The following is a 27,859-nucleotide window of genomic DNA, read 5'->3' as shown; positions in this document are numbered from 1 at the left end:
TCGTATACTACTTTCAACCATACATGATCTCATTGGAACCTCACAAGAAGCTGCTTAAGTAATTCCCATTGCTTTTTACCAGTGAGGAAACTCAGTGATTTGCCTGAGTTGCACAGACAATAAATAGTTGATTGGTTGAGTGTTTTAACTTGGGAGTTTTGTATTCCTCTCCCTACACTAGGAGTATGCTGTGGGCTTTTCTTACTCTTTTGTCTTTTAAAATTTCATCTGTCAAAACATAAATTATCTTCCAGAGTCCTTGATTGATCATGTAACCTCTGAATTTTTTTTCTTATTTTCCCCTGAGACGTAAGAAATGTGTTGACAGTTGAAAGAATAGGGATGCCCAAGATCATTGTCTTTAAATTCTTATGAAAGTGCCACAGTTTACAAGGTGATTCTAATGCAAAGTCAAGAATCACTGCTCAGGATGGATCCTGAATCCAAGCAGCATTTGGATTGTCCTATTAAGTGTGACATTTTGGCCTTTGTTCTGTAGTCTTTTGGGTATTAGTTTGCCTCTTCTGTATTACCTTTTAAGAGCATAGTACTTACAAATAGTAGGTACTGAGTTATTTTGTAAACTGAAATGTATTGAATGGCTAATGATAAAATCCAGAATTTGAAAATTTGATGGAAAATTTATAAACCTTTCACTTGGTTTGGGGGGCGTTTTGAGGACTGAGTAAAAAGTCCATTTGATTTAGCACTTAGGGGGTCATTAGTAAGCTGGAAGACAATTTTTCAGTGCATTTATAAAGAGTTGGGTCTGTATTGCAGAAGAGAAAGAAATGTGTAGGGGGTTAGACTTCTTTTTTGAGAAGTTTGATATTCAAGTTTTGGAAACTAGCTTGACATGAACTCTGAGTGAAAGTGAAAACACTAAGGCTGTTTTCCTATTTGTGTTAAAAGCTTTGTCCGGAAGCACTTGGGCAAAATTAAATTTTGTATAGTGAAGCTTTAGTGTCATCATTCGTTGTAGATTATAGATTTTATATTAAGGATAGGATACTTCCCCCAAACAAAAATCTTTCTGACGTTACTCAGTATGACATTTGGAAAATTTGAAATATTTTCAATTATTTGAATAAATTACATGCTTTCAAATATGTTGGCCATGCAGTATTGGTTTCTTTTTATCTGGTTGTGTTGTATACATGTCTTTTTTACACTTTTTGTTACAGTATATACTGTGTATTAGACAAACTTTGACATATGATAGTCACGATTTTGCTTATGTTATGACGTAGAATGAGACCCAACCAAATTTAGAATTCTTTTTAAACTAAGTAATTAGTTGTACATGGGTAATACCAATAAACAGCCAAAGAAAGAAAAGGGAAAAACCATTGAGTCTTAATAGTCTAAGTGATCTGTTTCATTAAAACCATAAAATAATATCAGAATGAATGCCTTCATGTTTACTGTTTCTAAAGAAAATTTTTTTTAATAGATGATTCCTCCCAGGGGCTGTGCTTACGTCTGCATGGTTCATCGACAAGATGCTTTTCGGGCTCTTCAGAAACTTAGTTCCGGATCATATAAAATTGGGTCTAAGGTCATTAAGGTGAGATTGGAGGGGATGGAGCCATGCTCTTCTTTCATTGGATTATTGGAATGTTCCTGTGTTTGATACATCCTCTTTTTTGATATTAAGGAAAAACCTCTAGAAAAGCTTATTATTTCAGTATTGTTGAGTTATAGAATTAGAAATAGGTTAAAAATAGTAACTAAAACTTTAGTCAGATGATTCTTTGAAATCACACTTCTAGTTCTCTTGTTCAACCAGGGCACCATTTTATGAGTAGAACTTTCTTTACAAATTCTTTTTCCTTTTCTTTCTTTCTTTTCGCTTTCCTTCCTCTCCTCTCTTCTCTTCTCATTTCCTTTCTTTCTTTCATTTTTAAGTGACCTCCACACCCAATGTATGGGGCTCAAACCTATAATCCTGAGATCAAGAGTTGTATGCTCCACCAGCTGAACCAGCCACACCCCCCAATAAGCTTACCTTTTATTCACTACTTTCTCCTAATGCTTCCTAATTTATACCACTTAAGTATATTATTATTTCCTTCTTTTTAACATCTTATGTTGTACAACACAGGCTACTGTGAAGGGTTTATTAATAAGTATATTTTTTTTCCTCTTAATCTTTAAACTGAGTGTTTATTGTATATTTCAAACATACTGTGTATGTTTATTTGTATATTGTATATTTAATGTTTATTTTTACTTCTTGTGACTAATTTACATTTTATTTCTGCACTTGATTTATTTTGTCAGTTTCTGCAACTGAATTAAAAACTTAAAAAAAAAAACAACTTCCAAGTAGACAGTGTTTTGTCGTTTCATGGCAGAGAGTTTCCTCTGTGTGAAGTGTCTCCTTTCCAGGACTACCAAGATACTGTTTAAATTATGACAACTACTCTAATTATTACTAATGTAGATTGACATTTTTATGGTGAAAAGTAGATTTGGATTGTTTTGGAAGTGTGTTTTTTAGTTTTAGTAAAAAGTGGAAATAAATACCATGTTATAAATGCTGTTGCTATCTAATGCAGGCTTTATTTTAAAAACAAAAACAGGAGATACACGGAAAAACTTGGCTACTCTTATTTTTCTAGCATCAAGTGATGCTTTGCTTGTTAGCTAATTATTTTTTTATTTTTTTAAAGTTTTTTTTTTTTTTAAAGATTTTATTTATTTATTTGACAGAGAGATCACAAGTAGGCAGAGAGGCAGGCAGAGAGAGAGAGGAGGAAGCAGGCTCCCTGCTGAGCAGGGACTCGATCCCAGGACCCTGAGATCATGACCTGAGCCAAAGGCAGCGGCTTAACCCACTGAGCCACCCAGGCGCCCTAAAGATTTTATTTATTTGTCAGAGAGAGACAGAGTGCACAGATAGGCAAAGTGGCAGGCAGAGTCAGAGGGAGAAGCAGACTCCCTGCCAAGCAGGAGCCTGATGTGGAGGTCGATCCTAGGACACTAGGATCATGACCCAAAGTGAAGGCAGCCGCTTAGCCAACTTAGCTACCCAGGCGTCCTTGTCCAAATAATTTTATTTGTATTTATATTGTTTGCATATAATTTTGAACATTTTATCTGGTTTTTAACTGTATACCTGAACTTTCTGTTTTCTTCTCTTCATTCCTAATAGATTGCTTGGGCTTTAAACAAAGGTGTAAAAACAGAATATAAACAATTCTGGGATGTGGATCTTGGAGTTACATATATACCATGGGAGAAAGTTAAAGTGGATGACTTGGAAGGTTTTGCAGAAGGAGGCATGATTGACCAGGAAACTGTAAATACTGGTAAGAACACTAAGGGTAGTTTTGTTGTTTAAAAAAACTGTGCTTAAAAAGTTGTAATTGATGAGAGTTGTGCATGATAAGGTGAACTGTGCTTATTTTATTTCCTGGATTCTTTTTTTTTTTTTTTTATGCCCCAAAAAGAGGAAAAGAAAAACAAAACACTGCCATTTCCAGTATATAGGCTTAATGTGTCTTATTTCCTAAATGTCAAAGTATAGTGTTTTAGAAGTCTGTAAATGTAGCATTTTTCCTGTATGTCTTTTAGAGTTCTGCTGTTTCAGAGAAAGAGTTATGTATATGGAGACATTTTTTCTTTTAATTTGACAGAGAGAGCAAGAGAGGGAACACAAGCAGGGGGAGTGGGAGAGGGAGAAGCAGGCTTCCTGCAAAGCAGGGAGCCGGATGCAGGCTCAGTCCCAGGACTCTGGGCTCATGCTTAATAACTGAGCCACCCAGGCATTCCTGTGGAGACTTTTAAATTAAACATTTCAGTTACTTGAGTGTAAATAAGAACTGGGAACGTAAGAAGTTTCTTTGAAGGACTTCAAAGAAAATTATTTTGGTTAGTATCCATGTGGTGAATGGCAGGAATAGAATCTTAGTTTAGAGAGCTGTACTTCCGGTTCATGCAGTTCTAGAATGCTTAGAACCAAATGATCATCTGGCCTGTTTCTTTAAATTTGTGTTTTTATTTTTAAAAATACCAGTTATAGGGACGCCTGGGTGGCTCAGTTGGTTGAGAGGCTGCCTTCGGCTTGGATCGTGATCCCAGCGTCCTGGGATAGAGTCCCATATCGGGCTCCTTGCTCAGCGGGGAGCCTGCTTCACCCTCTGCGTCTCCCTGCCACTCTGTCTGCCTGTGCTCGCTCTTTCTGACAAAAAAATAAAATAAAATAAAAATACCAGTTATAAATTGACAAAATAGTTAGCATTTATAACCAGAAGAAATCTTAAAATGGATACTTAGAAAATAATTGAAATGAATTGAAATAATTGAAATGAATAATTGAAATAGCTTATTTCTTCACATCTTAGCTCTTTTACCAAAGTAAGCTAGCTAATTTTCAGTATATATTCATTCTTAGGCCAGTGCAAATATATTCAAACATTTTTTCAGTGCTTTTCTTCTTGTCAGTCTTTTTATTTTTTATTTTTTTATTCATGTTTCTCTTAAACACTTACTCATTCAGTACAAACTTTAGTTCCTGTTGTTTGCCAGCCATGATTTTAGGAACTGGGATTATATCAGTGAGATAGACAAAAATCCTTCCTCTCCTGGAGTGCACATTGTAGTACAGAGGTTGACAGTCAATAGCCCATGGGTCAAATCCTGACTGCAAGCTCTTCTGTAGGGTTTCATTGAAACCATACTCAGTTGTATGGTTTAAAATACTTTATATTTTATGACTTTTTTTTCCAGCAGCAGTTGAATAGTTGCAACAGAGAACATGTGCCTGGAAAGTCTAAAATACTTAGTATAGGGAAAGTTTGCCAACCTGTGTTTCCAGTGGAAAGAAACAGACAATAAACAAAATGGATAAACTCTATAATATTTCTAGGTTGCTAAGTTCTAAGAAGAAAAATCAGGGAAAAGAGGACAGTATGGGTGTGGAGCTGTTGCAGTTTTACGTGAAGAAGATGTAATGGAGAGAGTGATATTTGAAGGAGTGAGACGTACAGCTCTCTGGAGAAAGCATTCTAAAGAGAGGGAACAGTATGTGCAAAGTCTGTTAAAAAATTACGAGACCAGTATGATTTGAGCAAAGTTAGCGAGGAATGAGGAGTAGGAGATAAAGTCAGGTGTACAGAAGACAGAGTCATATTATAGTCTTAGTAGTCATTATAATGACTTTTGATCTTTACTCTGAGGGCGGTGGAGAGCCATTAGAAGAACCAAGAGCTTCTTTGTTCTATTTTTGCATAGTTGTGTTTTCAGAAAGATTTTCTTAATTGGGTTAATACTTTTCCTTGTCGGTCTCCCCTTGTACCTTGTGACACAATATAGGGTAAGATTTGGACCTCCTATATCAGACGGCCTTTGAGATAATATCTATGATATCTTCTGATTATTTTAGTATCTTTCACTTGTGTCATGTGTCATGCTTCTTTGGACTCCTTAGTATTCTCATCAGACTTAGCTGGCACCTATAGTTGTGGACACATCTTAAAGATCTGCCAAGGTAGATGAAGATGTGGCGATGAAATAAATGTATATGTAGAAATAAAATGAAAATTTTGCACTTTGCACCAATCCAGAGGAAATCAATTTCCAAATATTTTGTTTAGAGTGGGAAACTGTGAAAAGCTCAGAACCCGTTAAAGAGACGGTCCAGACAACTCAGAGCCCAACTCCAGTTGAAAAAGAGACAGTGGTCACAACCCAGGCAGAGGTTTTTCCTCCACCTGTTGCTATGTTACAGGTTAGTGCTGGGTGTTTTGTTATTGTTAATGTGTTGTCTTACATTTCTGTTTTTACTCCTGTATTTACTTTATAAAACTTGAAGGAAGTTGTCCAAAATAGAATAAATTAGTTTTGTCAAATAATTTTGGGGAAAAATTTTTTTTAAATGGTGTCATTTATATGTAAATGCTTATTTATTGTACAAGTATTCATGGTCTGCTGCTATGACATTCACTGTTCAAGGCACCTGGGATAAGGCTACATTAGTGGAAAGAAAACCATGCAAACCCCTGTCCGTATGCAGTTTTTGTTTTCAATGGGGGAGATAGAAAATGTAAAAGAAGTAATTTTGTGAGATACTGTGGAAGGAAGAGAGACTATGAGGGTTATTAGGAGTGCCTGGATAAGTGCTTATGATTGTGAATAAAATGGTCAGAGCACACTCGAGAATGTGACATTTGGGTGACGACTCAGAGTTGCTGAGGGAATTAACCATGTGGCTACCTGAGGAAGAGCGCTCTATGCAGAGGGAACAGCCAGTGCAAAGGTGGCCCTAGGCCAGGAGTGTATTTGGTGTGTTCCAGGAATAGCAAGTAGGCTAGAAGTGTAGTGAATGAGAGTCAGCTTAGTGGGAGGGAGACTTCTAGAAGGACTTTGGTTTTCACTCTGAGATGGAGCATTATTGGAGGAATTCGAAGAAAGGAGCGACTTGATCTGGCTTTAAAGGTTTTAAAAGATCTGCTTTTAAAGGATCGCACTAGCTGCTATTTTGAGAATAGACTAGTGGGCATTAATGAAAGTAGGGAGACCAGTGAAGAGACAGTTGCAGCAATCCAGATGAGAGCTGATGGTGGACTGATACATAGACTGATGGCAGTGGAGAGAATGGGAAATGGTCAGATAATTAGGGGTTACGTGATGGTGTGTTGATTTTGTGGCATGATGAGACTTTTGTGAGAAAGAGAAGAGGTAAGGTTTTTGGTTTGAGAAATTGGAAAGACAAAGCTATCCTTATCTGAGAATGGGAAAGACATTTGGGAGTTCAATTTTGTATAAGTGATGTTTGGAGTGTTTTTCAGACAATGAAGTTGAATAGACCATTGACAATATGAAATTTAGGAAAGAGGTACACCCAGAGTACAAGTAAATATTTAGGAATTATTGTCCCTAGGATGAGTAGAAAATACCTTTGCTAGGAGTAGAAAATCCCACCATTTTAAAACTGTTACTGACATGTTTCCTCATGGTTAGGTTGCATACCATAGCTGGGTATTACAAACTTAGTGGGAGGTGACAGTTCAAAGTTGATCATGATACTCACTATTCAGGCAGATGCCCATTACTTTATGTCATTTTAATGTAAGATTTCAGTCTCCATGTATACTGTCTTTTGAATAATACTGCCTTGCTTATACCCCAAGTTAGAGTCAATTATAAGTATGCAAGAAGGAAAATAACAAAACAACTTAATATAATGGGATTTGTTATCTCTCTTAGAAAGATATAGAAATTGTTTATCTTTAGTTGTTCCAAGATGTAATCATTGCCGATGGATAAAGTGATTATGGACTTTTTATTTTCTATTCATAAAAGATTCCAGTAGCGCCAGCGGTGCCTGCAGTTAGTCTGGTCCCACCAGCATTTCCTGTCTCAATGCCGGTTCCTCCTCCTGGATTCAGTCCAATCCCTCCACCACCTTTTCTGCGAGCGAGTTTCAACCCTTCACAGCCACCTCCTGGTAAGGAATTTTCATCTTTTAATTTTATTTTATTTACTTGAGAGAGAGAAAGAACTTGAGCGGTGGAGAGAAAGAACTTGAGCGGTGGAGGTGGGGGCAGTGGAAAAGGAGAGAAGCAGACTCCCCACTGATCAGGGAGTCCAACATGGGGCTCAATCCCAGGCCCCTGAGATGTTGGCCTGAGCTGAAGGCAGATGCTTAACTGACTGGGCCACCCAGGCAGTCCAGGAATTTTCATCCTATGTGTACTCTACTTAGAATATCATTCATTCATGCATTTAGAAAAAAAATTTTTTTAATTTATTTTCATTAAATAAACCCTACACCCAGTGTGGGGCTTGAACTCATAACCACAAAATCAAGTTACATGTTCTGTCGACTGAGCCAGCCAGGTGCTCCACAGTGTCCTCCAAATTGTTATGTTTCCAGGTTAAGATGCTATAGGTGATCAGTTCTCAAATCTTAGCGTACATAGGGATGACTTGGAGGGCACAGTAAAAACAAAGTGCTGGGCCTGGCCTCCTTTTGCTTTACTAACCTGAGGTGGGGCAAGACAGTTATATTTCTGACAAGTTCCCAGGCGATGCAGGTTGTTGAAGGACCAGCACCGACAGAGAAAAAAATGGAATCCTGTAAAAGCATTGAAATACTTTTAAAATAATTTAAAATTTATGTTGAATTTTTCTTATCAGAATTCTCTGTGGTTATCACCCATTCATCAGGAAGTATGCATTAAATTTATATACGGACTGTTCCTCCTAAAAATCAGTTTTCATTTCGACATAAGAAATTATAATCTATCTAAAAATGCTGATTGAATTTGTAATACTTTTTTTGACCTTATAAATTTTTGATAAAAGTTCATTGAGTCAGCATTTTTAGTTTAGAAGCTATAGATTACTGAATATACATCAATTAAATATAAATAATAGCTTGTATAGCTTAGGGATGGAACTCTTAAGTTTTAGACCATGGGAGGTTAGAAGAATGAGGGAGAGGCACAGGGATCAAATGATAGAAATTGTTTTTCAAAGCTATATTTATCTTTCTTTGAACTTCATGAACTCTTCACATAATGTAAGAAGAAAAGTACTTTGATTTCTGTTTAAGTTCTTACCAATTGAACAGAATTCCTAAAAACTGTCAACCTTATCTCAGAATGGTTGTAATTTATTTGTCTTACAACAAAATTTTCACATTGTAATTAAATACATAATTTGAAATTGATGCAGAACTTATTTTATCTTACATGTTAAAGATTGGGAAATTACTCTTGTCAGATATGGAATCAGTGAAAATGTGGGATCTGAATTAAAATTTTTCAGAAGATAATTTTTAAGATTAATTTTAGAAAGAGAGAGAGCTGGGGGAGGGGCAGAGGAAGTGAGGGAGAAAGACTCAAGGATTCTGCGCATGGAGTGCAGAACTGGATGTGGTGATCTTATAGTCTTGAGATCGTGATCTGAGCCAGAACCAGGGGTCGGGTGTTTAACTAACTCCACCACCCAGGCACTCTTTCAGAAGATAATTTTTAAAGAATTATTTCAAAAACCATACCACGTGGACTTTGTAAAGTCATTGCCTAGCATTCATTTGTTGAATTATCTTTATTTTTCCGTTATTTTTAGCCACTGGTTTGTTGTGGGGGTTTTTTGTTATTTTTCTTCAAAGTTTTATTTGGTGGGGGAAGAGGGAACCCTGGGGAGGGGCAGAGGGAGAGAATGTTCAAGCAGACTCCCTGCAGAGCATGGAGCCTGACATGGGGCTTGGTCTTACCACCCATGAGAACATGACTTGCACCAAGATCAGAAGTCAGGTGCTTAACCGACTGAGCCATGCAGGTGCCCCTTTAGCCACGGTTTTTAAATTAAATTTAATGGTAGTTCTGATCTTAAAAATGCAAGGAAACAGGTTTATAGTTTGATCACTTGACATTTAAAATTATTAAACAGTATTAAGTTGAAGGTTTATTTCAGTGCTCAAAAAATAATATAGTAACATCCAAGGTTAATGAAAATATTTTGATCTAGTAGATGGCATATAAATCAAAGAAATACAGTAGCACATTTTACAGATGACATTATTGCATATAGTGTTATCAACAGCATAACATATAGTATTTAACTCCCCATGCAATCATTGTGTCTAACATACAAAACAAGTTGCCTGGTTCTTAATAAACTTTGACTTTATCACATCATAGAGAGTGTGACAGGACTTACACACATGAGTAGATAAATAGGACATGATCATGATAAGGATCTCTGTGCTTCACTTAGCTTACTTAAGGTCAAATATAATGTAGTGTTTATAAAAGTGACTTTTTAAAACATTTATTTTAGAGAGAAGTGTGTGCATGAGTGTGGGGCAGAAGGAGAGGGTGAGAGACTCTTAAGCAGACTCCCTGCTGAGTGCGGAGCCAGATGCAGGGTTTGATCCCTCCACCCCAAGAACATGACCCCAGCCAAAATCAAGAATCAGCTGCCCAGGGCGCCTGGGTGGCTCAGTGGGTTAAGCCGCTGCCTTCGGCTCAGGTCATGGTCTCAGGGTCCTGGGATCGAGTCCCGTATCGGGCTCTCTGCTCAGCAGGGAGCCTGCTTCCTCCTCTCTCTCTCTGCCTGCCTCTCTGCCTACTTGTAATCTCTCTCTGTCAAATAAATAAATAAATCTTTAAAAAAAAAAAAAAAAAAATCAGCTGCCCAGCCAGCTGAGCCATCCAGGCACCCCTAGAAGTGATCTTTTAGATGGAAAATATATTCACAAATATAAGGTCATAGTAATGGAAGACTTTTCAAGAATATAGAATTTCATTTATAGATGTTGAAATCTTGGAGTTGAAAGAAGTAACTTTTCTGCTATTTTATTTTTGGTCTTTTTTTCCCCGTGTAGGTTTCATGCCACCTCCAGTTCCACCACCTGTTGTACCACCGCCCACCATTCCACCAGTAGTACCAACATGTGAGTTTTCTGCTTGGGGAATTTTCTTTATTCATGGTAGTGTTAACTTATTTACGCTCACTCTTATGAATTATTACTTTTTTATTATAAAAATTATAGACAAACTTTTTTTATTAAGTGATTTTGAAAAAATTAACATTATTATAAAACAGTCATTCTGTATTCAGATTTGCTGTGTTGTCTCAAAATGGCATTTACAATTGGTTTTAGTCACAATTCAGAGTCCCCAAAGAGTTGTGTGGTTGGTGTGTATTGTGTATTAAATGTCTTAGTATAGAGCAGTGTTGCTGAAACGTCCCTTTCTTTTTTCATCCTTTGTGTCTTTGATTTGTGAAGAAACAGTCACTTCTGTATGCTAGATTCCAATCAATTTGGTTTTTTTCTTTGTGGCGTCAGATTTGTTCCTCTGTCTTCTGATTTTTCTGTACAGAGTAAGTTTTTTCATACCAAAGGTGTGCTTAGAATGTGCTTCAACATTTTTAGCAACAGTGGTGGTAAGACGGATCAGGGCATTCCGTTAACAGAACCTCGGCACTAAAAACGTTTCCCTTAAAATTTTCGTCTGATGGCTCCATCCATTGATCATTTTGCTTTTTAATCTCTTTCCTTTAGTTGCAAAGTGCCAGTCTTCTGAATTTTTTGATTTTTCCACATTTCTTACCTAGAATTTTTCTGTTTAAAAAAACCTTTCTTTTACCAGCTAGTAGTATTTAGATCTCGAGGTACATTTGTACAGGAGAACCATGGTAGATGCTAAGTTCTTGTCTCTGCCATTTTTCAGCATAATGAGTTTAATTCCATAGGTATTTCCAGTGATACCCGGTGACCGAAGGGGAAGAGGTTTTCTTATTTCTCTTCCTCTTTCTCGTCCTCTCTTTTTCATCTCTTTCTCCTTCATTTTCTTTAGTGTTTATGGAGTAATAGAGTTTCACTTTCGAGCAGTTGCATTCACTTTTCTTTTTGAAGTTGTTTGTTTTATCTCTAGACAGCAAGACCTTTCATAGTTGCTTCTCTGTCCTTTCGAGATGACATCATCAGTTTTTGGAGAACTTAGTAGCTTTCTGTCCCAATATTGGTTCAAAGGACTTTATTTTAAGGACAGTGTGTGTAACAGGGAACTGACCTCTTGACAACATAATCCGTGTTCCTTGTAAACTCTTCTCTACTTTTGTGTTCATATGGGATTAGAGGCCTTCTCTTCTGTTATTTTTGGTTCATTAGGAAGAATTCTTTATTCTTCCTAAAAATTAGAAAAGTTTTCAGAAGCCATTTCTGAATTCAGCATTCACAGAGATTCATCCTAGAGTTTACCTCCCAATTATTTCTTTAGTTTATTCATTTTAGAAAATCTGCGATCAGTTGAATAGAGAAAGAGACATACAGCCATGTGTCAGGTACTCTCCTAGTTGCTTCCACTGTCTTGTTTAATTCTCATAATTCCCATACATGATCTCAGATGGTTTTACTCCTATTTTATAGCTCTGTTATGTGCTAACAGTGTGTCCAGGTAAGTTGGAATTAAATATGAGGGCAAAACAGTTCTTAAAATTCCCAAGTACATGATGTAACTGTATTGTGACATAAACTGAACTAAAAATTCTGATGGTTTGTGATTTTATATTCCTCTGGTGGTTTTTTAACAGCTGGGTTTTCTACTCATTTCTTTAAAATGGAAGGGTTATACTTTTTTATTTGTAGTCTCCTTTACCTCTTCTTAATGTGATGGGTTTCTAACCTCATTTGACAAGAAGTAGTGAATGTAAGGATCCTAGTACATTATAATTTCAGGGGATTTGAGTAGATTTGTATTACTGTATGTGTCTGTCAGTCCGCATGAATCATTTCTGTATATTCAGAATTTCATGTACTGACATTTTCGTAAATTATGATTTTTTTTATTATTGGAATTTTTGTTGTAAGTCCTGGTCTTTATTTTACCAAACATTTTTTATGAAACTCTTTCCAAAAATTATTGTTTTCCTTATTTAAAAAAAATAAAGCTCTCTAAATGTAATTTAGCCTCTTCTGATGACTTGTCATTTTGAGCATCATTTATTATATACTGTGCTAGGTAATAGATACCAATAAATGAAACAAACTGTAAAAGTTCATTTTCATTATAAATAAAATAGAGGTGCCAGAAGAGAATTCATGCGTGTCATGGTAACTGAGTAGTCTTACCAGACAATTGGAGAGAGAGGACAGGAAGACATTAAAACTTCGGAAGGCCATTGTTGGTCATGCTTAATATTAACTTAGCACATGAATTGCTTGCCTAATTAAATCTGAAGTATATTTTCTCCCTCTTTAAACAGCTTTAGTGCAGCCGCCATTATCCATGACTCCAGAAACTGTGAAAGATGTTGGATTTGGTGGTCTTGTTTTACCGGGTGGTTCTGTTGCCAGCAATCTTGCTACTTCCACTCTGCCAGCCGGAAATGTTTTTAATCCTCCAACTAAACAAGGAGAGCCTGAAGAAAAAGTACCTCATCTTATAGACCACCAGATTCCTTCTGGCGAAAATACCAGATCAGGTAAAACAAATAAATTCCCCAGAAATACATAGTTAAATCATAAGCACTGCCTCTCTATATTGGTGTTTAATTCTGAGATGAACTGTAACCACTGCACCAGTATTGCAATGTTGCAGTGTTTAAAAAGAGATCACTATTTCCTAGAATTTGTCCTCAAAAAAAGTTGGCATTTTGTTCAGGATAGCAATAGATTTTGGCACCTTTCTTTTTAGATCTGTACCCCCTCTTTTTTGCATCTATTGGGACTGCTTTAATGTGTTGGTATGAAAATACAAGTGCAAGAAATATGTATGCTTAAAGATAAGAATGAAAGATAAGAATGACATATGATTAACTTCTACCCGATACTCTCCAACTAGGTCTAAAAGATAAATATATTTGAAAGTAGCATGTCCTCTTTCATGGCACCACTGTTAGTATATTAAAATTTGTTTGTGCTTTAGAAATATCTTTGTTAAAGGTGGAGAATTACTCTAATATCTGACATTTTTCCTTAATTTTAATGTTCCATGTAAAGATTTTTAGGTAACACCCCACTTGCATTTTAATATTTAAATTTTATAATGCATGGTATTAATAGTTTTAACTTTTAATATCTAATGTGTCTTGATTCTTCTGGGATACACGTCGTTGATTAACTCTAGGCTGACGAATTATAGCATTAGTAATTACAAATATAGTTTCCTTTTATACCAGAATGATTTTTTGTGTGTTATTTTTTCTCTTTCTGTTTTAGTGATTCCAAATGATATTCCAAGTAGCCCTGCAATGTTAGGAGGACAGCCACCAAATGTGACAAGCAATTCTGGAATTCTGGGAGTCCAAAGACCAAATGTATCGAGTAATTCTGAAATTATTGGAATCCGACCATCTAATGTTTCCAGTGGTTCTGGGATGATTGGTGCCCAGCCACCAAATATTCTAAATAACTCTGGAATTTTGGGACTACAGCCACCAACTGTGTCAAGTAGTTCTGGACTTTTGGGAGTGCTCCCCCCAAATATCCCTAATAATTCTGGACTTATAGGAGTACAGCCACCAAATGTTCCAAATGCCGCTGGACTTTTGGGAACACAACCACCAGCTGGGCCTCAAAACTTACCCCCTTTAAATCTCTCTAATCAAAGGATGCCTGCAATGCCAATGTTAGACATTCGTCCAGGACTAATACCACAGACACCTGGACCAAGATTCCCTTTAATACAGCCTGGAATTCCACCCCAACGGGGAATCCCTCCCCCATCGGTACTGGATTCACCTCTTCATCCACCACCCCGTGGTCCTTTTCCTCCAGGAGATATTTTTAGTCAGCCAGAAAGACCTTTTCTGGTTCCTGGAAGACAAAGTGTAGACAATGTTACTAATCCAGAAAAAAGGATACCACTTGGGAATGATAACATTCAACAGGAAGGAGATAGAGATTACCGGTTTCCTCCCATTGAAGCCAGGGAAAGCATTAGTAGACCTCCCCCAGTGGATGTTAGGGAAGTTGTTGGACGGCCTATAGATCCAAGAGAAGGTCCTGGAAGGCCTCCATTAGATGGTAGGGATCATTTTGGAAGACCTCCAGTCGATATTAGAGAGAATCTTGTAAGGCCAGGCATAGATCATCTTGGTCGAAGAGACCACTTTGGCTTTAATCCAGAGAAGCCCTGGGGGCATAGAGATTTTGATGAGAGAGAACATCGGGTTCTACCTGTCTATGGTGGTCCAAAAGGCTTACATGAAGAAAGAGGTAGATTTCGGTCTGGAAGCTATCGATTTGATCCTAGAAGTGGTCCTTGGAACAGAGGATTTGGACAAGAAGTTCACAGAGATTTTGATGACCGCAGAAGACCCTGGGAGAGGCAAAGGGATAGGGATGACAGAGATTTTGATTTCTGCAGAGAAATTAATGGAAACCGTCTTGGACGAGATAGAATTCAGAACACCTGGGTCCCCCCTCCTCATCCTCGGGTTTTTGATTTTTTTGAAGGGGCCACTTCTCAACGAAAAGGTGATAACGTGCCTCAGGTTAATGGTGAAAATACTGAGAGACATGCCCAGCCACCACCTTTACCAGTACAGAATGATCCTGAACTTTATGAAAAACTGACATCTTCAAGTGAAATAAACAAGGAGAAGAGTGACACAGTTGCTGATATAGAAAGTGAACCAGTGGTAGAAAGCACAGAAACTGAGGGGACATAATCATCACTCAGTAGGTAAAAGATACCTTTTGTAAAGTTGTCATCTCTCTGTAATAGATTAATGGCTGACTGGACCATAGTTGTTCACTTTTGTCTGCCAGAATTAAGTTAATCTGATGTTCATGTTCACCTTTCTCTTAAAATAATTGTACAACTGACTTGTATAGACATTGTTCTTAATATGAACATGGTAGGTAAACATTTTTTATTTTTCTGATAAAATATAAATGTTGCCCCCAGATTCTTTTAACTTCAAGGAAATGAATAACAGCTTGTCAGAGACTTCCTATGGAAGAAAGGATTTTTTTAGATATTACCATTAGGTTGGATATGGTAATAGATATATTTCAAAATAGCAAGTGGTGGTATATCTTATCCATATCTTTAGGCTGCTGCAGAATTTTAAGGTAATAGACAAAGCTGTGATATTTTATGCAAAGACTGGCTCTAGATATTTGAGGAGCACAATACAGAGATTTTAAAAAGTGATTTTGTAAAATCTACACTATGGTCTCTGTTTCTCCAAAGTAAGTGTTTGTGATTTGTTCCTCATACTGCAGTGAGTAAAAAAGAAAAAAAAAAAAAAGAAAACAACATAAATATTAAAGTACCTTTCATTGTTGGGTGAATTTTGTTTTTAGATGCCAATAAAACTTACTTGTTTGATAACAGTGTTCTAGGAATTGTATTTTTTTAATCTACAAATTCTTAAAACCCTGGATCATTAGCAGCATGTGCTTAGTAGTTGCAGAAGTTTTTTATTACTCTTAATAACAACAATGAAGAACTGTGTGGTGGAAAAACATGTACTTTGATATAAAAATCATGCAGTCTCATTAGTATGTATGTAATATCTGTATATATTTATTGTGTAAGTCATATATAGATTTTTCTGTTTCTCTGTGTGTCTTCATGTACATACAGAGAAAAATAGTTAATAGTTTAGATAATAAAATATTCTTCAAAATCAGATAGAAAATTAGAGAAATTTGGCTGGTTGACAATGCTTGTAGTCAAAACTCTTAGCCTTTATGAAGGTAAAATAAGAATGATTGTAAAGAAATGCATTGGCCGTTTGGCAGTTCTGTTTTAATGTAGTTAGGCATGAAGCCAGAGTTAGCATGGAGCCAAAATTCACATGAATGCTTGCATTGCTTTGTTTCACATTATATTTGCTATTCTGCATAGATAGTGCTAGTACTAAAGTACTTAATTGGTCACTTGCCTGAAGTGAATTTCTTAATTGCAAAGAATGTATACAGGTGTTGGTGGATTTAAAAATATTATATATATCAGGAACAAAGCGTCCACCATGTGTTTTGTAGGCTCTGGGTAATACTGTTAAGATTAGCCTCCAAGGTAAACTGAGCAGCAGAAAAATTGGGGATTGGTTTTCTATTTATTTATTTATTTTTGCTTTTAATTTTCATTTATTTGCTGTTTGTTTTCCTTTGGGTTTTACATATATATACATATATATAAAAACATTGGTGTTTTTTTGGTTCCTAATGAAGACTTTTATTTGGTCCTATGAATAGACATTTTTGTTCCCTATGCATTCCCAACTATTCATCTTTTGCTCTGTTGCTCTAAAATTCTTAAGCTACGTTTGTCAAGGCTGCCCAGAGTAATGATAGAACACACCAGCTATTTAAAATTGGATTGCTTTTGCTTACCTCTTGATGATGTAAAGAGCTGTAAGAGCTTTATGGATGGTTCCTGGCCAAAAAATCAAGCCATTTCTTCTTATAGGTTCTGAACAGAAATAGTACATTATTTGTTTTGTTACATGAAAAAGTGGGTACGAGTGGAAATTGGGTGTTTATTTCTATGGTAATTCAGTCTAGTAATTTGAATTGGTTTCAGTCTTTTCCTTAGGAAAACAGGAAAAACTGTGATGTTGGTACAGAGTATTAATGTTCAGGAATGATTAGCTTTGTCTTTAAGGAGCTTGTATTGACTGGGATTTCAAACTACTTTAGTTGCATTTACCATTATTAAAATTAAGTGACATTCACTTGGATTAAGTAGCAATAAAAATGTAAGACTTTTTAATGACCTTTGATCCCAAGTTTTTTATCACTGTTGGGCCTTCATGTGCAAACTTGAAAACAAAATATATCCAAGTATTGCACTGCTTTGAAGATTCTGGTGGTAAAAGTTAACCTAATCAGTTGTCAGTACTGTAGAATCCCATCTTGGGAGTGTGTGACACTGAAAATAGTTGAAAAAAATTATGTGTACTTGTTCTCACTTAGTTCTTATTTTGTAGTATAGTATTTAAGTGAAAGGATATTATTCATCCTCATACTGAAATTCCAAAGTTGATATTTACATTCACCATTTTTTAAAATAATGGAGAGAAGTTAATTATCTTACTTTAAGTTCTACGCAAGACCGATCATGTTTTTAATGCTTTTGATCCCAGTACAGTCACTAGAATGCTAGCCATTAGAAATATGCAAGGAGTAACCTAATCACTTCAATAAAATTGTTCGACGTGCTGCAGGCAGTATCTCCATTAGCCACCAAATTAATAATGTTTTGATTTGTGATATGTTAGAGAATGATAGGACTCTCTGAGATATTTGTATAGTTTTAGTAGATACTACTTTTTAAATTGTTTTTGTCTTTAAACATTTCATTAAACATTGGCTTCTATTTATAGCATAAATATAATGCACTTTGATCATTTATATTGCAGTTAGAAATTTATTTTATAGCACAGCAATCAGTATTTGTAGCAAAGTATAGGTGGTACGCCAGGTTTATTTCAATACATGAGATGGACAAATGCTTAAAATTGGAAAATGGAATAGTATAAAATTACTCGCTTTTAAATTCTGAAAATGACCTCATATAACATTTAATTGATAAAATTTGTTCATTATTTAAGCTTCTATATTCTTAGTAGAATTTCTTTTGTCCTGATAATTTAGTTGCCTCGTTAAATTTATTGGCCATTTTCAGACATATAAAAGATTATAGTTTATGGAGATACACATTTAAGGTTTTTTTGACGGGGTGGGTCAGTTTTGCTACATTTAAAAAGAAAAAGTTACCTCTTTTAATTTGAAAAAGTATTTTTTTATAAACACCGTAGTTCGTCAGATCTAAGGTGCCATTGATTGTGAGAAGTACCGTTCAGGAATAAAAAATGTTTCCAGTATGACATGCCAATGATTTTAAGACCCAGTCTAATTCAGAAATGTCAAAATGTAAAGTGTCTTAGAATCAAAGAAATACGGTATTCATTATGAATTTTATATACGCAATTCCTTATTCAGTGATTTAAAGAACATTTTGGTGTTTTTTGTCATTGTATATATTTTAGATGGGCACAACTTTAAAGAAAAAAATTTTAATACTCAATTAAAAATAATTTTGCTATACCTTATGTGCCTTTATTATCGTTACTTTATTGGGTGCTATATTAATAAAATGTCTAAGGGCTTTTAACTCTTTCAGCGAAAGAAAACATTAACATTTTTCTCTAAATATTTTACATGATGTAGAAGAGGAGAAGCAAGTACCTTTATATTCATTTTTAAGATAGGCAAAATTAAAAACTAAATATTTGTAAATAGTCACAAATACTGCAGTGTGGCAGAGAATTATAAATGTTTCCTTAATTGAGGATGCTGTGGTTTTATATAAAACATCTTTTAAACTATAAGTTTTAGGCACTATAATTTTTGTTTTTCCACTTCTGAAGAAAAAAAAAGACTATTACTTTTTAATGGGAGATTTAAAAACTTGCTAAACCTTGGTTTAGCAAAGCTTTCTGGAACTAGAATTCAAAATTAGTGGCTCAGATTGTTTTCTTGGGGAGGGATTACTTTAAATAGGGGCATACATACTGAAAGCAATTTTAAATACTCTATGTCCGTGATTCTCAGCCAAGAAATGTATAACAGAATCATCTGTTGGAGCGATTTGAAAATATCAAGAGGTGGGGGAATGTCACCACAGATGAAGACAGAATCCCCTGGGGAAAATACATATTTCTATACACATGTACATATATACACACACCACTCCCTGGGTGTATATATACTTTTTAGATCCTCACATACCACCACTTCAGATAATTTAAAACATGTAAATACTTAATATACCGCGTACTAAGAGTCCTTAAAGAAGTTTTTAAGTAAAATACTTTGGTGATCCAAAAATTACGTTTAGTGTTTCAATAAAGCGTATATACTTAATTGGTGGCAATTGATGTTGGAGTATGAATAAAAAATAGCGAAGTCGTTACCACAGATGTTTTAAACTCATTAAGGCATTTAGCATAAATCTAAAAATGAATTAAAGCAAAGGGATGCAGGGAAGCATATGAGATGGTTTTATAGGGAGTGTTTTTGACTTAAGTAAAACTTTGTTGTAGGATACCTTAAAGAAAAATTGACTCGATATCATGGAGTTAAATGCTTTGATTATAGAAAGGGCCCTTTGGGGACAAAATTGTGAGCATTAAATTTATCAAGGACTCGTAATGTTACTAGTCGGACGATTTAGGTGTGGGTTGCGCATCAAAAACTAAAGCAGATCAGTGGTTTATTTTGCATGAGCTTTGCTCAGACATTTTTCTTCCCCTCTGCTTAAACATCCGCTCTTTCAGGGTGGTCTTCTCATTCTGTATGTACACTTGATTACTCAGACTTGTTCTAGTCACACTGTAGAACGAATATTCTAAGTAATTTGTGAACCATACATAGTAAGTCAAGGCGTAGAATTGTGCTAATGGGCTAACTTTATGTGGTAGAAGTGTTAGGTGCTTCGGATAGTAGAAGACCTATCGAGACGTAAGTGGAGGGAGCTCTTACACACAGAGCTCACTATGGTAGAGAGTAAACTTGGAACTTGTGACTTTGAGCCCAGGATTAATGAGAACTAGATGAGTTTAATGAGTCTGTTACATTGTTGTGGCAGTGGCAGATCTGTAGCATTTGGTTGACCTGTGTTGTTTGTCCCTCTCTAACCTCCATGGGAAGCTATCACTATTTTGTCTTATTTTTCTGCCGTTCTCAGAATTCTCAAAACCTTCTCGTCATAGCACTCCAAGCCTCCTTTTTGACTCTTCATTTCAGACGAGGACTATCAGTTGGACAGAACTTTGTTGAAAGCAGTTTGCTGGCCTGTGGATTAGTGATTTCTTGGGTCATTTTTAACATTTAAACACGTTGAGTCTATGAAACAAATTTTCTTCTCTGTAAAAGACCAGTTGAGGAAGCAGGAAGAGCAAAGGGAAAGTCTAACAACATTGGAGCTTTAAAAGAGATCACAGATTTCATTATCATTAGGTTTTCAAAACTGTCTTTAACATTTGCTGGATATATCTTTTAGACACGTTACTATTTGTCCAATCTTAATAACTAATGTGCAGGGTTACGTGTTTTAAATTACTGATAATAATATTAGCTAATATTTAATATGTACTATGTGACAAGAACTGGAGTAATTTTATTATCTGAAAAGCCTCATGACAATCTTGTAGTATTACTTTTCTAATACCTATTTTACTAACAAGAAACCTGTCACAGATTTAAGCCACTTCCCAAGGTCACACAGCTTGTAAATCTTTGAGCAAAGATTGAAACCCGGGTTTATTACTTTGAGAAATTCGTGTGTACTACCTACATGGCAGCGACTCACGAGCTATTAATTCCTCTTCTTTTTAAAAGGCAAATAAATTTGTGCAGAGAAACATAACTTGAACAGCCAGTCAGTCTTATCCTTGTAGGGTGAGGCTGCATGTAAACACTAAACTGAATTTGTGTTTTCACTATTCTAAGAGTATATCGGGCTATCTTCTTTTCCTATAACTAAACAATCAGTTTCATTTTCTTAGATTCTGTTTTTCAGGATTTAGGTTTTTTTAAGGCTATACCATGATAATCATTGTTAACTTTCCTAATACATGCTATTTTGGGGGCAGGTTTGCATTGATACTAAATAAGTTTTGTTTTTGATTACAGCTTTCCCCACAAATAAAATATCAAAACTTATTATTTTTTATAATGTTTTCATACATGTAAAGCAGAGCCAGTGATTGCTTGCAGATTTGTAGATTTGTTTTTTAGGTTGTAGCTTTGGCAGCTCTTTTCTAAAATTTGGCGTTTATACACTGTATGTATTAGCCCAAACTTAATACTCCGTTTTCTTGTGTATAAAACTCCCACATTAGGAATATTCCATGGCTTGAATGAAATTAAATATGCAAAATTGTCTGTACACATAGTAAGCATTCAGTGTTAGTCTTTATTTACCCCTTGAATTCAAGTAGTTTTGAGAGCCTAGCTCTGTTGTCTTGGTGGCAGTGGATGATTTGCAGTGATTTTACTTTACTTGACCGTATAATCTGATTCTAGGTTTTCTTTCTCTTCAGAGTCTTCTGTTCATATCATTAAACTTAGGTTCATATAAGGTTTAATCTACATAGCATATTATGGTGCTGGCCTCAGATGACTTTAAACATTGTGGCCATATTACTGGCTCATTCACATGTCAGGAGAACATGCTTATTGTGAGTTATACTTCAATTTCTACTAATCTTGTCAAAGGTAATTATTATAATTTTGCTTATGTTATATGAAATAAAAAATTACTGTATTTGAACAATGACTTTTTAATAACAGGAGTCTTGTGTTTATTACTGAACTTGGGTCAGTTTGCGTATTAATAAGAATATTAATAGGTCAGAAGACTTGTGTTGAATGAAATTAACCTTTGAAAGTATAAAGGATAAACTATTGTTTAAGAATTGATCTTTCTGTGGTAATTGAAATTACTTTGAACCTTTTTTAAGAAGGAGACGGTAGCATTTACCATATCAAGAAGTTCTGAAAAGACTGACATCTTAGATATTGTGGTCTTACCCAGGATAAGGATTTAGAGATTTCTGAGTAGTTGAACCATCAGGACTTAATTTAGGACAGTGTTTTTGATAAATTTACTTAATGATATTTAATTATAACCCTTTGTTTTTATCATACTATTTTCCGAGTTGTTAGCCAAATGACCACAGATTAAAATGCATTCTGATTACAGGGAGGGAAGGGCTTGGGGTGGTGAGACTTAACATTTTTGACTTTTGTGTTGTGGACATTGTACATAATTTATATTCAGAAACATTGTTTGGTAGATTTGTTCCCTTTTTTTATTACAAATGAAGAAGGAAACTCAAGTCCATGGTTACACAGGTTTTATTTGCACAGGTATTTGACCTTAGGTTTTGCTGACTCTGAAGCTATGCTTTACTTTAAAAGATGCTGTTTTGGAAAGATAAATTTCAGTTCATGATTGGTGTAATTAGTGTCCTGCTGTAACAACATTACTGAAAATCATGGGGCTTAGAACAGCAGAAACTTAACCTCTCACAGTTCTAGAGGCTAGAAGTCCAAATCAAGGTGTCGACAGAGTCATGCTGTCTCTCTCAAGGCTCTAGAGGAGAATCCTTCCTTTCCTCCTCCAAATTTTTGGCAGTTCTCAGCAGTCCTTGGTGTTCTTGACTTGTAGGTGCATCACTTCAGGCTCTGCCTCTATTGTCAAATGACGAGTGGTCTTCCATCATGTGTCTTCATATCATCTCTCTTTGTGTGTCTCAATTTTCCTCTTAAAGGGACATCCGTTATATTGGACTAGGAACCCACCCTACTTCAGTATGTCTTCTTAACTGATATGTCTGCAGTGACCCTATTTCCAAATAAGGTCACATTCTGAGGTACTGGGAGTTAGGACTTCAACATGTATTTTTGGAGGACACAATTCATACAACAGCCTATGACTGAATTCTGTAACTATTTAAGATCTATATAAACCTTGGAAATTTTAGAATACACACAATAGGAAAGGTAGTCACATTTTAGAGTGAGAAAGTCTTTATAGAATTTTTATAGATAGAATTCTTCATAGGATTCCACTTTTAAATTATTTGGTTGTTATAACAGTCATATTTAAATCCTAATACAAGTATTGTAAGCCATTAAACACAGCACTGCCTAGCTTTTTAGATGAATTTGTAATGCCTGTAATATAAAAGTTAATTTCTTTAGTATTGAACTAAAAGGATTTGCAAAGAAAATCCAACACTGTTAGATAGCAAAGAATCTATTTACTGCAAATTATCCTTGCATTTAAGAAATCGACATTGAAAATTGGAGGTTTTTTAAAACCTTTATTATATACAGCTACCCTGAAAATTGCTGTTTACCATTTCACTTTTACTGTTTGTATCTTTTTAAAAATAGTATTAGCATTTTCTGCTTTGTGTACTCATTAACATTTTCCCTTAAGTAATATGACTATCACTTTGCCATTTTGGTGAGTTTTTTAAGAGATTAGGTTTTTATTTGCTAAGTAAATGACCAGTTTGTTCACTATTTTTATTTATGTAGTATTACAACCTTAATACATTTCTCTATTTTTTCATAGAATTAGCCAGCAGACTTTGTATTTGATCATGTAAAATCCACTTTGTATTTATTGACTGAACTCCAAATCATAGGAATATATAGATCTTTACCAAATAGATGTCTTAACAAAGGCCCCTGTAACTTTACCGAAATTTGGACCATTCTCTTGATTTTTATTTGAAGAACACCAAAACACTTAAAACACTGCCTGGTATGTCATACTCCATAGGTGTTCACTGTTGTAATTGTCAGTAACGGCCAATGGAGACTTTGGGACATGTGTCAGTTGCAAGTAAGAGACTCTTTGTACAGATACGGAGATTCAGAATGGGGGAGGAGAGGAGAGGACAGGGAATGGGAGTTCGTGTGGTTTTGGAGCTTTATAGGCTTTTTTTTTTTTTTTTTTCCCTAAACTCTCCTCCTCCTGTATTTTTCTGATGCATTAGGCCAGTGGCAAGTGTCCTGCTGGCACAAGTGGCTTGCCTGTCGTGGAGAGAAGGCTCTGATCTAGTTTCAGGAAGAACAATTAGAAAGCTTCCTATCTTTGGTTCATTGTTTAAATATGTCCAGATAGTAATAATTTAGTGGTTAAAAATAGTATTCCTGATTTTTTTAATTCAGTAAAGTAGGAATTCACATTTTAAGAGTAGATTTTTTCCCATGGGACTTGAGAAATGCTGACTCGTTTGAAATGGAAAAAAAATCTACACTTTTTCCCATGAATATATTCATGCTAAAAAAATGTTGTTAATCGCTGAAAATAAAACTAAATACTTCCTTAAATTGTGTCTGCCTCAATCCATTGTATGGGAAGCCACATTTAGAAAAACAATTTTCAAATTTGTTCTGTCTCCCTATATGACAGAACTTGAAAACATTTTATCCCAAATTAAGTCTGTCAAATAAAATTTGAGATGCAGGAGATTACCTGTTTGGGGAGAGAAGTAAAATTACTTAACTATTGCCAATTTCAGAACGTCCAGTCACCCATAGTAGCCAATTTAAGAAAATACAGTAAGGATCTTGCTTCCCTTGGCAGTCACAAAATGCCACAGTAACTGTGATTATCTGTTCTTTCAAATGTGAAACTAATTTTTTTAAATTAGAGCTTTAAAAAATAACAGCTAGACTCTTCAGGGGATAATGTAAAATTTAATTGTTACCTTGATATAGAAAGCTGATTTTGGAATGGGGCAATCCCTTAAAATGTCACAGCTCTGATCTTTCTTTGCCACCTTGCTTATTTTATTTGTTGGACCAAAGCTATGATGTAGGACTTGATATGGAAGGATCTAAGTACATAATATACACAATGCAGAGTCTTTGTTTTATTGAAGCTGTGTATTTGAACTTTTCTTCATGATATGACTTTCATACTATGGGCAGGTGAAATCAGTAGTTCACATTTTAATGAGTTGGAGGCTAAGGTTAATTTCTAAATTAGTATTAGTTTTCAGAGGGTGAAAAAAAACAGCTTCCCTCACTCCAAAAGCAATTCTATTTACCTGAGAGTAGAAGTAGGGAATCTGGAAATAGTAATGCATGAAGGAGAAGTGTTGATGGAGAGTTCACCGGAGAAACTAAAGGCACTGACATTTAGATCTCAGGAGCCTGTAGCTATCGAAGGGTTATAGACAAGGTTATGGCCTTGACTTTCTAAACCACTAAACATCCGATGGAAAGGATTTTTGGAGTTACAGGAATAGTGTAACCAGATCCTGAAAATAGTCATGATAATCTAGGTTCAGAGAATTAAATGAGGCTGATAAATTGTGTTTAGCCATTAAGTCCTTTGAAGGATAATTTTGTTTTTCCAAAGGAATACTTTGCTACTTTTCCCTCCATTCTTGGCAGTTTAGATAGCTCTCCATTTCTTTCTGTACCTCTAAGTGTCTTTTTGTCTCATGGGAAAAGAAAGTGATTGGAGAGCAGTGTCTTTTGTGGGCTTTGTCATCAAGTATTCTACTCGGGCACCTTCAACAGAGCACTGACTTGGGCAGGACTTTCCTTCATAAATATTTTTGTTGTTCAGTGAGTTAGTCTGACTTTACATTTGTTTCTCTCTCGGCTCTTTGCCTTTTTAATTTGATATTTCGGATCGTTTCTAACCTAATACAGCTCATAATTGGAAATACATCATGTATGTTTGTATGCACTTTTGTATTAGACACACACACACACACATTTATATCATATACCTTCTCAAAGAACCTTCAGCAAATGTAGTTTTTCTTTTGATCTTTTGTGATAGCATTTGACTATTCTCTCAGGAGTCAACTTTTTTTTAAAGATTTTTTATTTCTTTGACACAGTGAGTGAGAGAGAGAGGGAGAGCGAGCAAGCACAAGCAGGGGGAAGGGTAGGCGGGGAGAAGCAGGCTCTTGCTCAATGTGGGACTCCATTCCAGGATCCTGGGATCATGACCTGAGCCAGAGGTCAGTGTTTAACTGACTGAGCCCCACAGACGTCCCAGGAATCAGACAACTTAAAACCATCTTTTCTTTCTCTGCTTTGAGTCACATCTGTTTACCAAACTTGAGTTTCTTTTGGAATTAGTTCTTTGATGCCTGATGTTTTCTTATCAGGGCCTACTCAGTCTTCATTAGACATATGACTTCTTTATACATTCTCCAGTAATCAGGAACTGATACTAAATGTATACTCAGTACTAAATAAATTCTCAGAATGAGAGCAAGCAACAGAGCCACCTATATAGTTTTTAAAGCAATAGTATTAGGGCACCTGTTTGGCTGAGTTGGGTGAGCATGTGACTCTTGATCTTGAGGTCGTCAGTTTGAGCCCCATTGTTGGGTGTAGAGATTACTTTAAAAAAGAAAAAGCAATAGTATTTCTGACAGCTTGACAGCTGGCTAAAAAACAAAAAAGTACTAGCACTAAGTCATTTCTGATTCATCTTCTGATTTATTACAGCCTAAAGGTACTCATTTACTACCAGTGCTCTAAATGTCATCAGTATTATGATTCACCTTGTGAATTTGCTTCAGCTGCTTTCTTGGACCAGGTGAGTCCAAAGCTGCCAAAAGTCAGTTAAGGCTGAGTAGGACTTGGGAGAGGAGCCAGAGGTGTGAGTGGTGAGAGTGGAGGAGGGAGCGCAGGCGGTGGCCCTGCTGGCCTTTGACCAGATGCTTTCTGTTCCGGTTCAGAGACCTTTGTTCTCTTTTCTCTTTTTCCTTTATGGGCGTACTCTTGACGGTTCTAATTTATGAACCACTATTCTAATCTTCTTATCAAATTGATAAGTTCAAAGTGAAGTACTTTATTTCATTGAGCCAAAGTGCCTAGGATTGATTCATGGGAATAAAGATAGCATGTTTGGCTCATCATGCGCTAAGAGCACATCTTTGAAATGCCAAGCAGTAGACCTCTTGGGGTGATGATCAAACAAACAAACAAAAAGGCAGACATTTATCTGGTTTTGGAATTTAGCCCAGGAAAGAAAACCCCCCAGGTACTTCTGCTCAGACAGCCTGATGTGCACCCTTGAGCCCTCTAGTAAATGAGAATTAGTAGCATTCCCAATGCCTCTGTGCCACCGTAATTATTCCTACAGCCTTCTGCTTGCTAAGCATAATATAGTCTGGAATTTACTTCTTTAACAGAATTGCTAAAGCCTAAGCACCGTTACTCCCAGTTTTCTCATATCGTTTTGATCTTACAGCTTTCATCTGTAATTAAAAATCTTTGAAGCCATAGGAAAAGGACTCACATATTTTAGGATGCCTTTTTAACTTTAACTTGTACAATAGAAAGAACCTGGAGCCTAAGAAGAGTTAACATCGTTATTACCCATAATAATGGACTTTGTTATCTTCTTGTACCACATTACTCTAGTTTTTTGTCTGTTTTCTGTCTAGAGCAAGGTAAAAAATGCAGAGAGTATACCAACATTTCCCTCCCCCTGAGAGACACATATACTTTTACCACAACTATGACAGATACGTAATTAAACTATCCCAGACTCTGGCTAAGCCCCAGATTTTCCACATTTCTCCATACAGCCAGTTAACATTAGACCTGAAACCTCTTCATCCTGGTCCTGAAGGATTTGACCATTTAAAATGGTATGCCTTTCTTAAGCAGTGGTTCTAATGTCTTCCTCTCACTTGGCAGTGTACAGTTTTTCACTTCTTAAGGTGACATTCTGTGTTATTTTACATGAACACTGGGGATATTTCCCTGTCTCTGCCTTCACTGGCCTTGAGATGCAGTCTCATTTTGCATAAGTTAGTAAATTAAATGTTTTGTTGTGAATTCTTAAAGTATTGGGCGCCTGGGTGGCTCAGAGGG

The 27,859-nt window shown here is 35.8% G+C and overlaps 1 protein-coding gene across 10 annotated transcripts in view; it reads left to right on the top strand.

Annotated features, from left to right (window-relative positions):
- SCAF8 (SR-related CTD associated factor 8) overlaps positions 1-27,859 on the top strand; it is a 189,686-nt gene that overhangs the window by 72,373 nt on the left and 89,454 nt on the right. For 4 of the 10 annotated variants that reach the window (XR_004284748.1, XR_004284750.1, XM_032338646.1 and 1 more), the window contains exons 15-21: positions 1,454-1,567; positions 3,158-3,314; positions 5,601-5,734; positions 7,309-7,453; positions 10,343-10,411; positions 12,727-12,945; positions 13,682-15,149. Coding sequence is in view for 7 of the 10 variants with exons in the window: in XM_032338646.1 (XP_032194537.1) it covers positions 1,454-1,567; positions 3,158-3,314; positions 5,601-5,734; positions 7,309-7,453; positions 10,343-10,411; positions 12,727-12,945; positions 13,682-15,135 (2,292 nt within the window). In the remaining 3 variants the exon portion in view is untranslated. Of the gene's footprint in view, positions 1-1,453; positions 1,568-3,157; positions 3,315-5,600; positions 5,735-7,308; positions 7,454-10,342; positions 10,412-12,726; positions 12,946-13,681; positions 15,804-26,482; positions 27,848-27,859 lie in introns of those variants that run through there. The other 6 variants (XM_032338652.1, XM_032338651.1, XM_032338650.1 and 3 more) reach the window with 3 other exon arrangements.

Source organism: Mustela erminea, chromosome 4 (assembly GCF_009829155.1).
Source record: "Mustela erminea isolate mMusErm1 chromosome 4, mMusErm1.Pri, whole genome shotgun sequence".
Taxonomy (NCBI): Eukaryota; Metazoa; Chordata; class Mammalia; order Carnivora; family Mustelidae; genus Mustela; species Mustela erminea.
The sequence above is the reverse complement of the archived record's forward strand: the minus strand, read 5'-3'. Positions and strand labels throughout refer to the sequence as shown.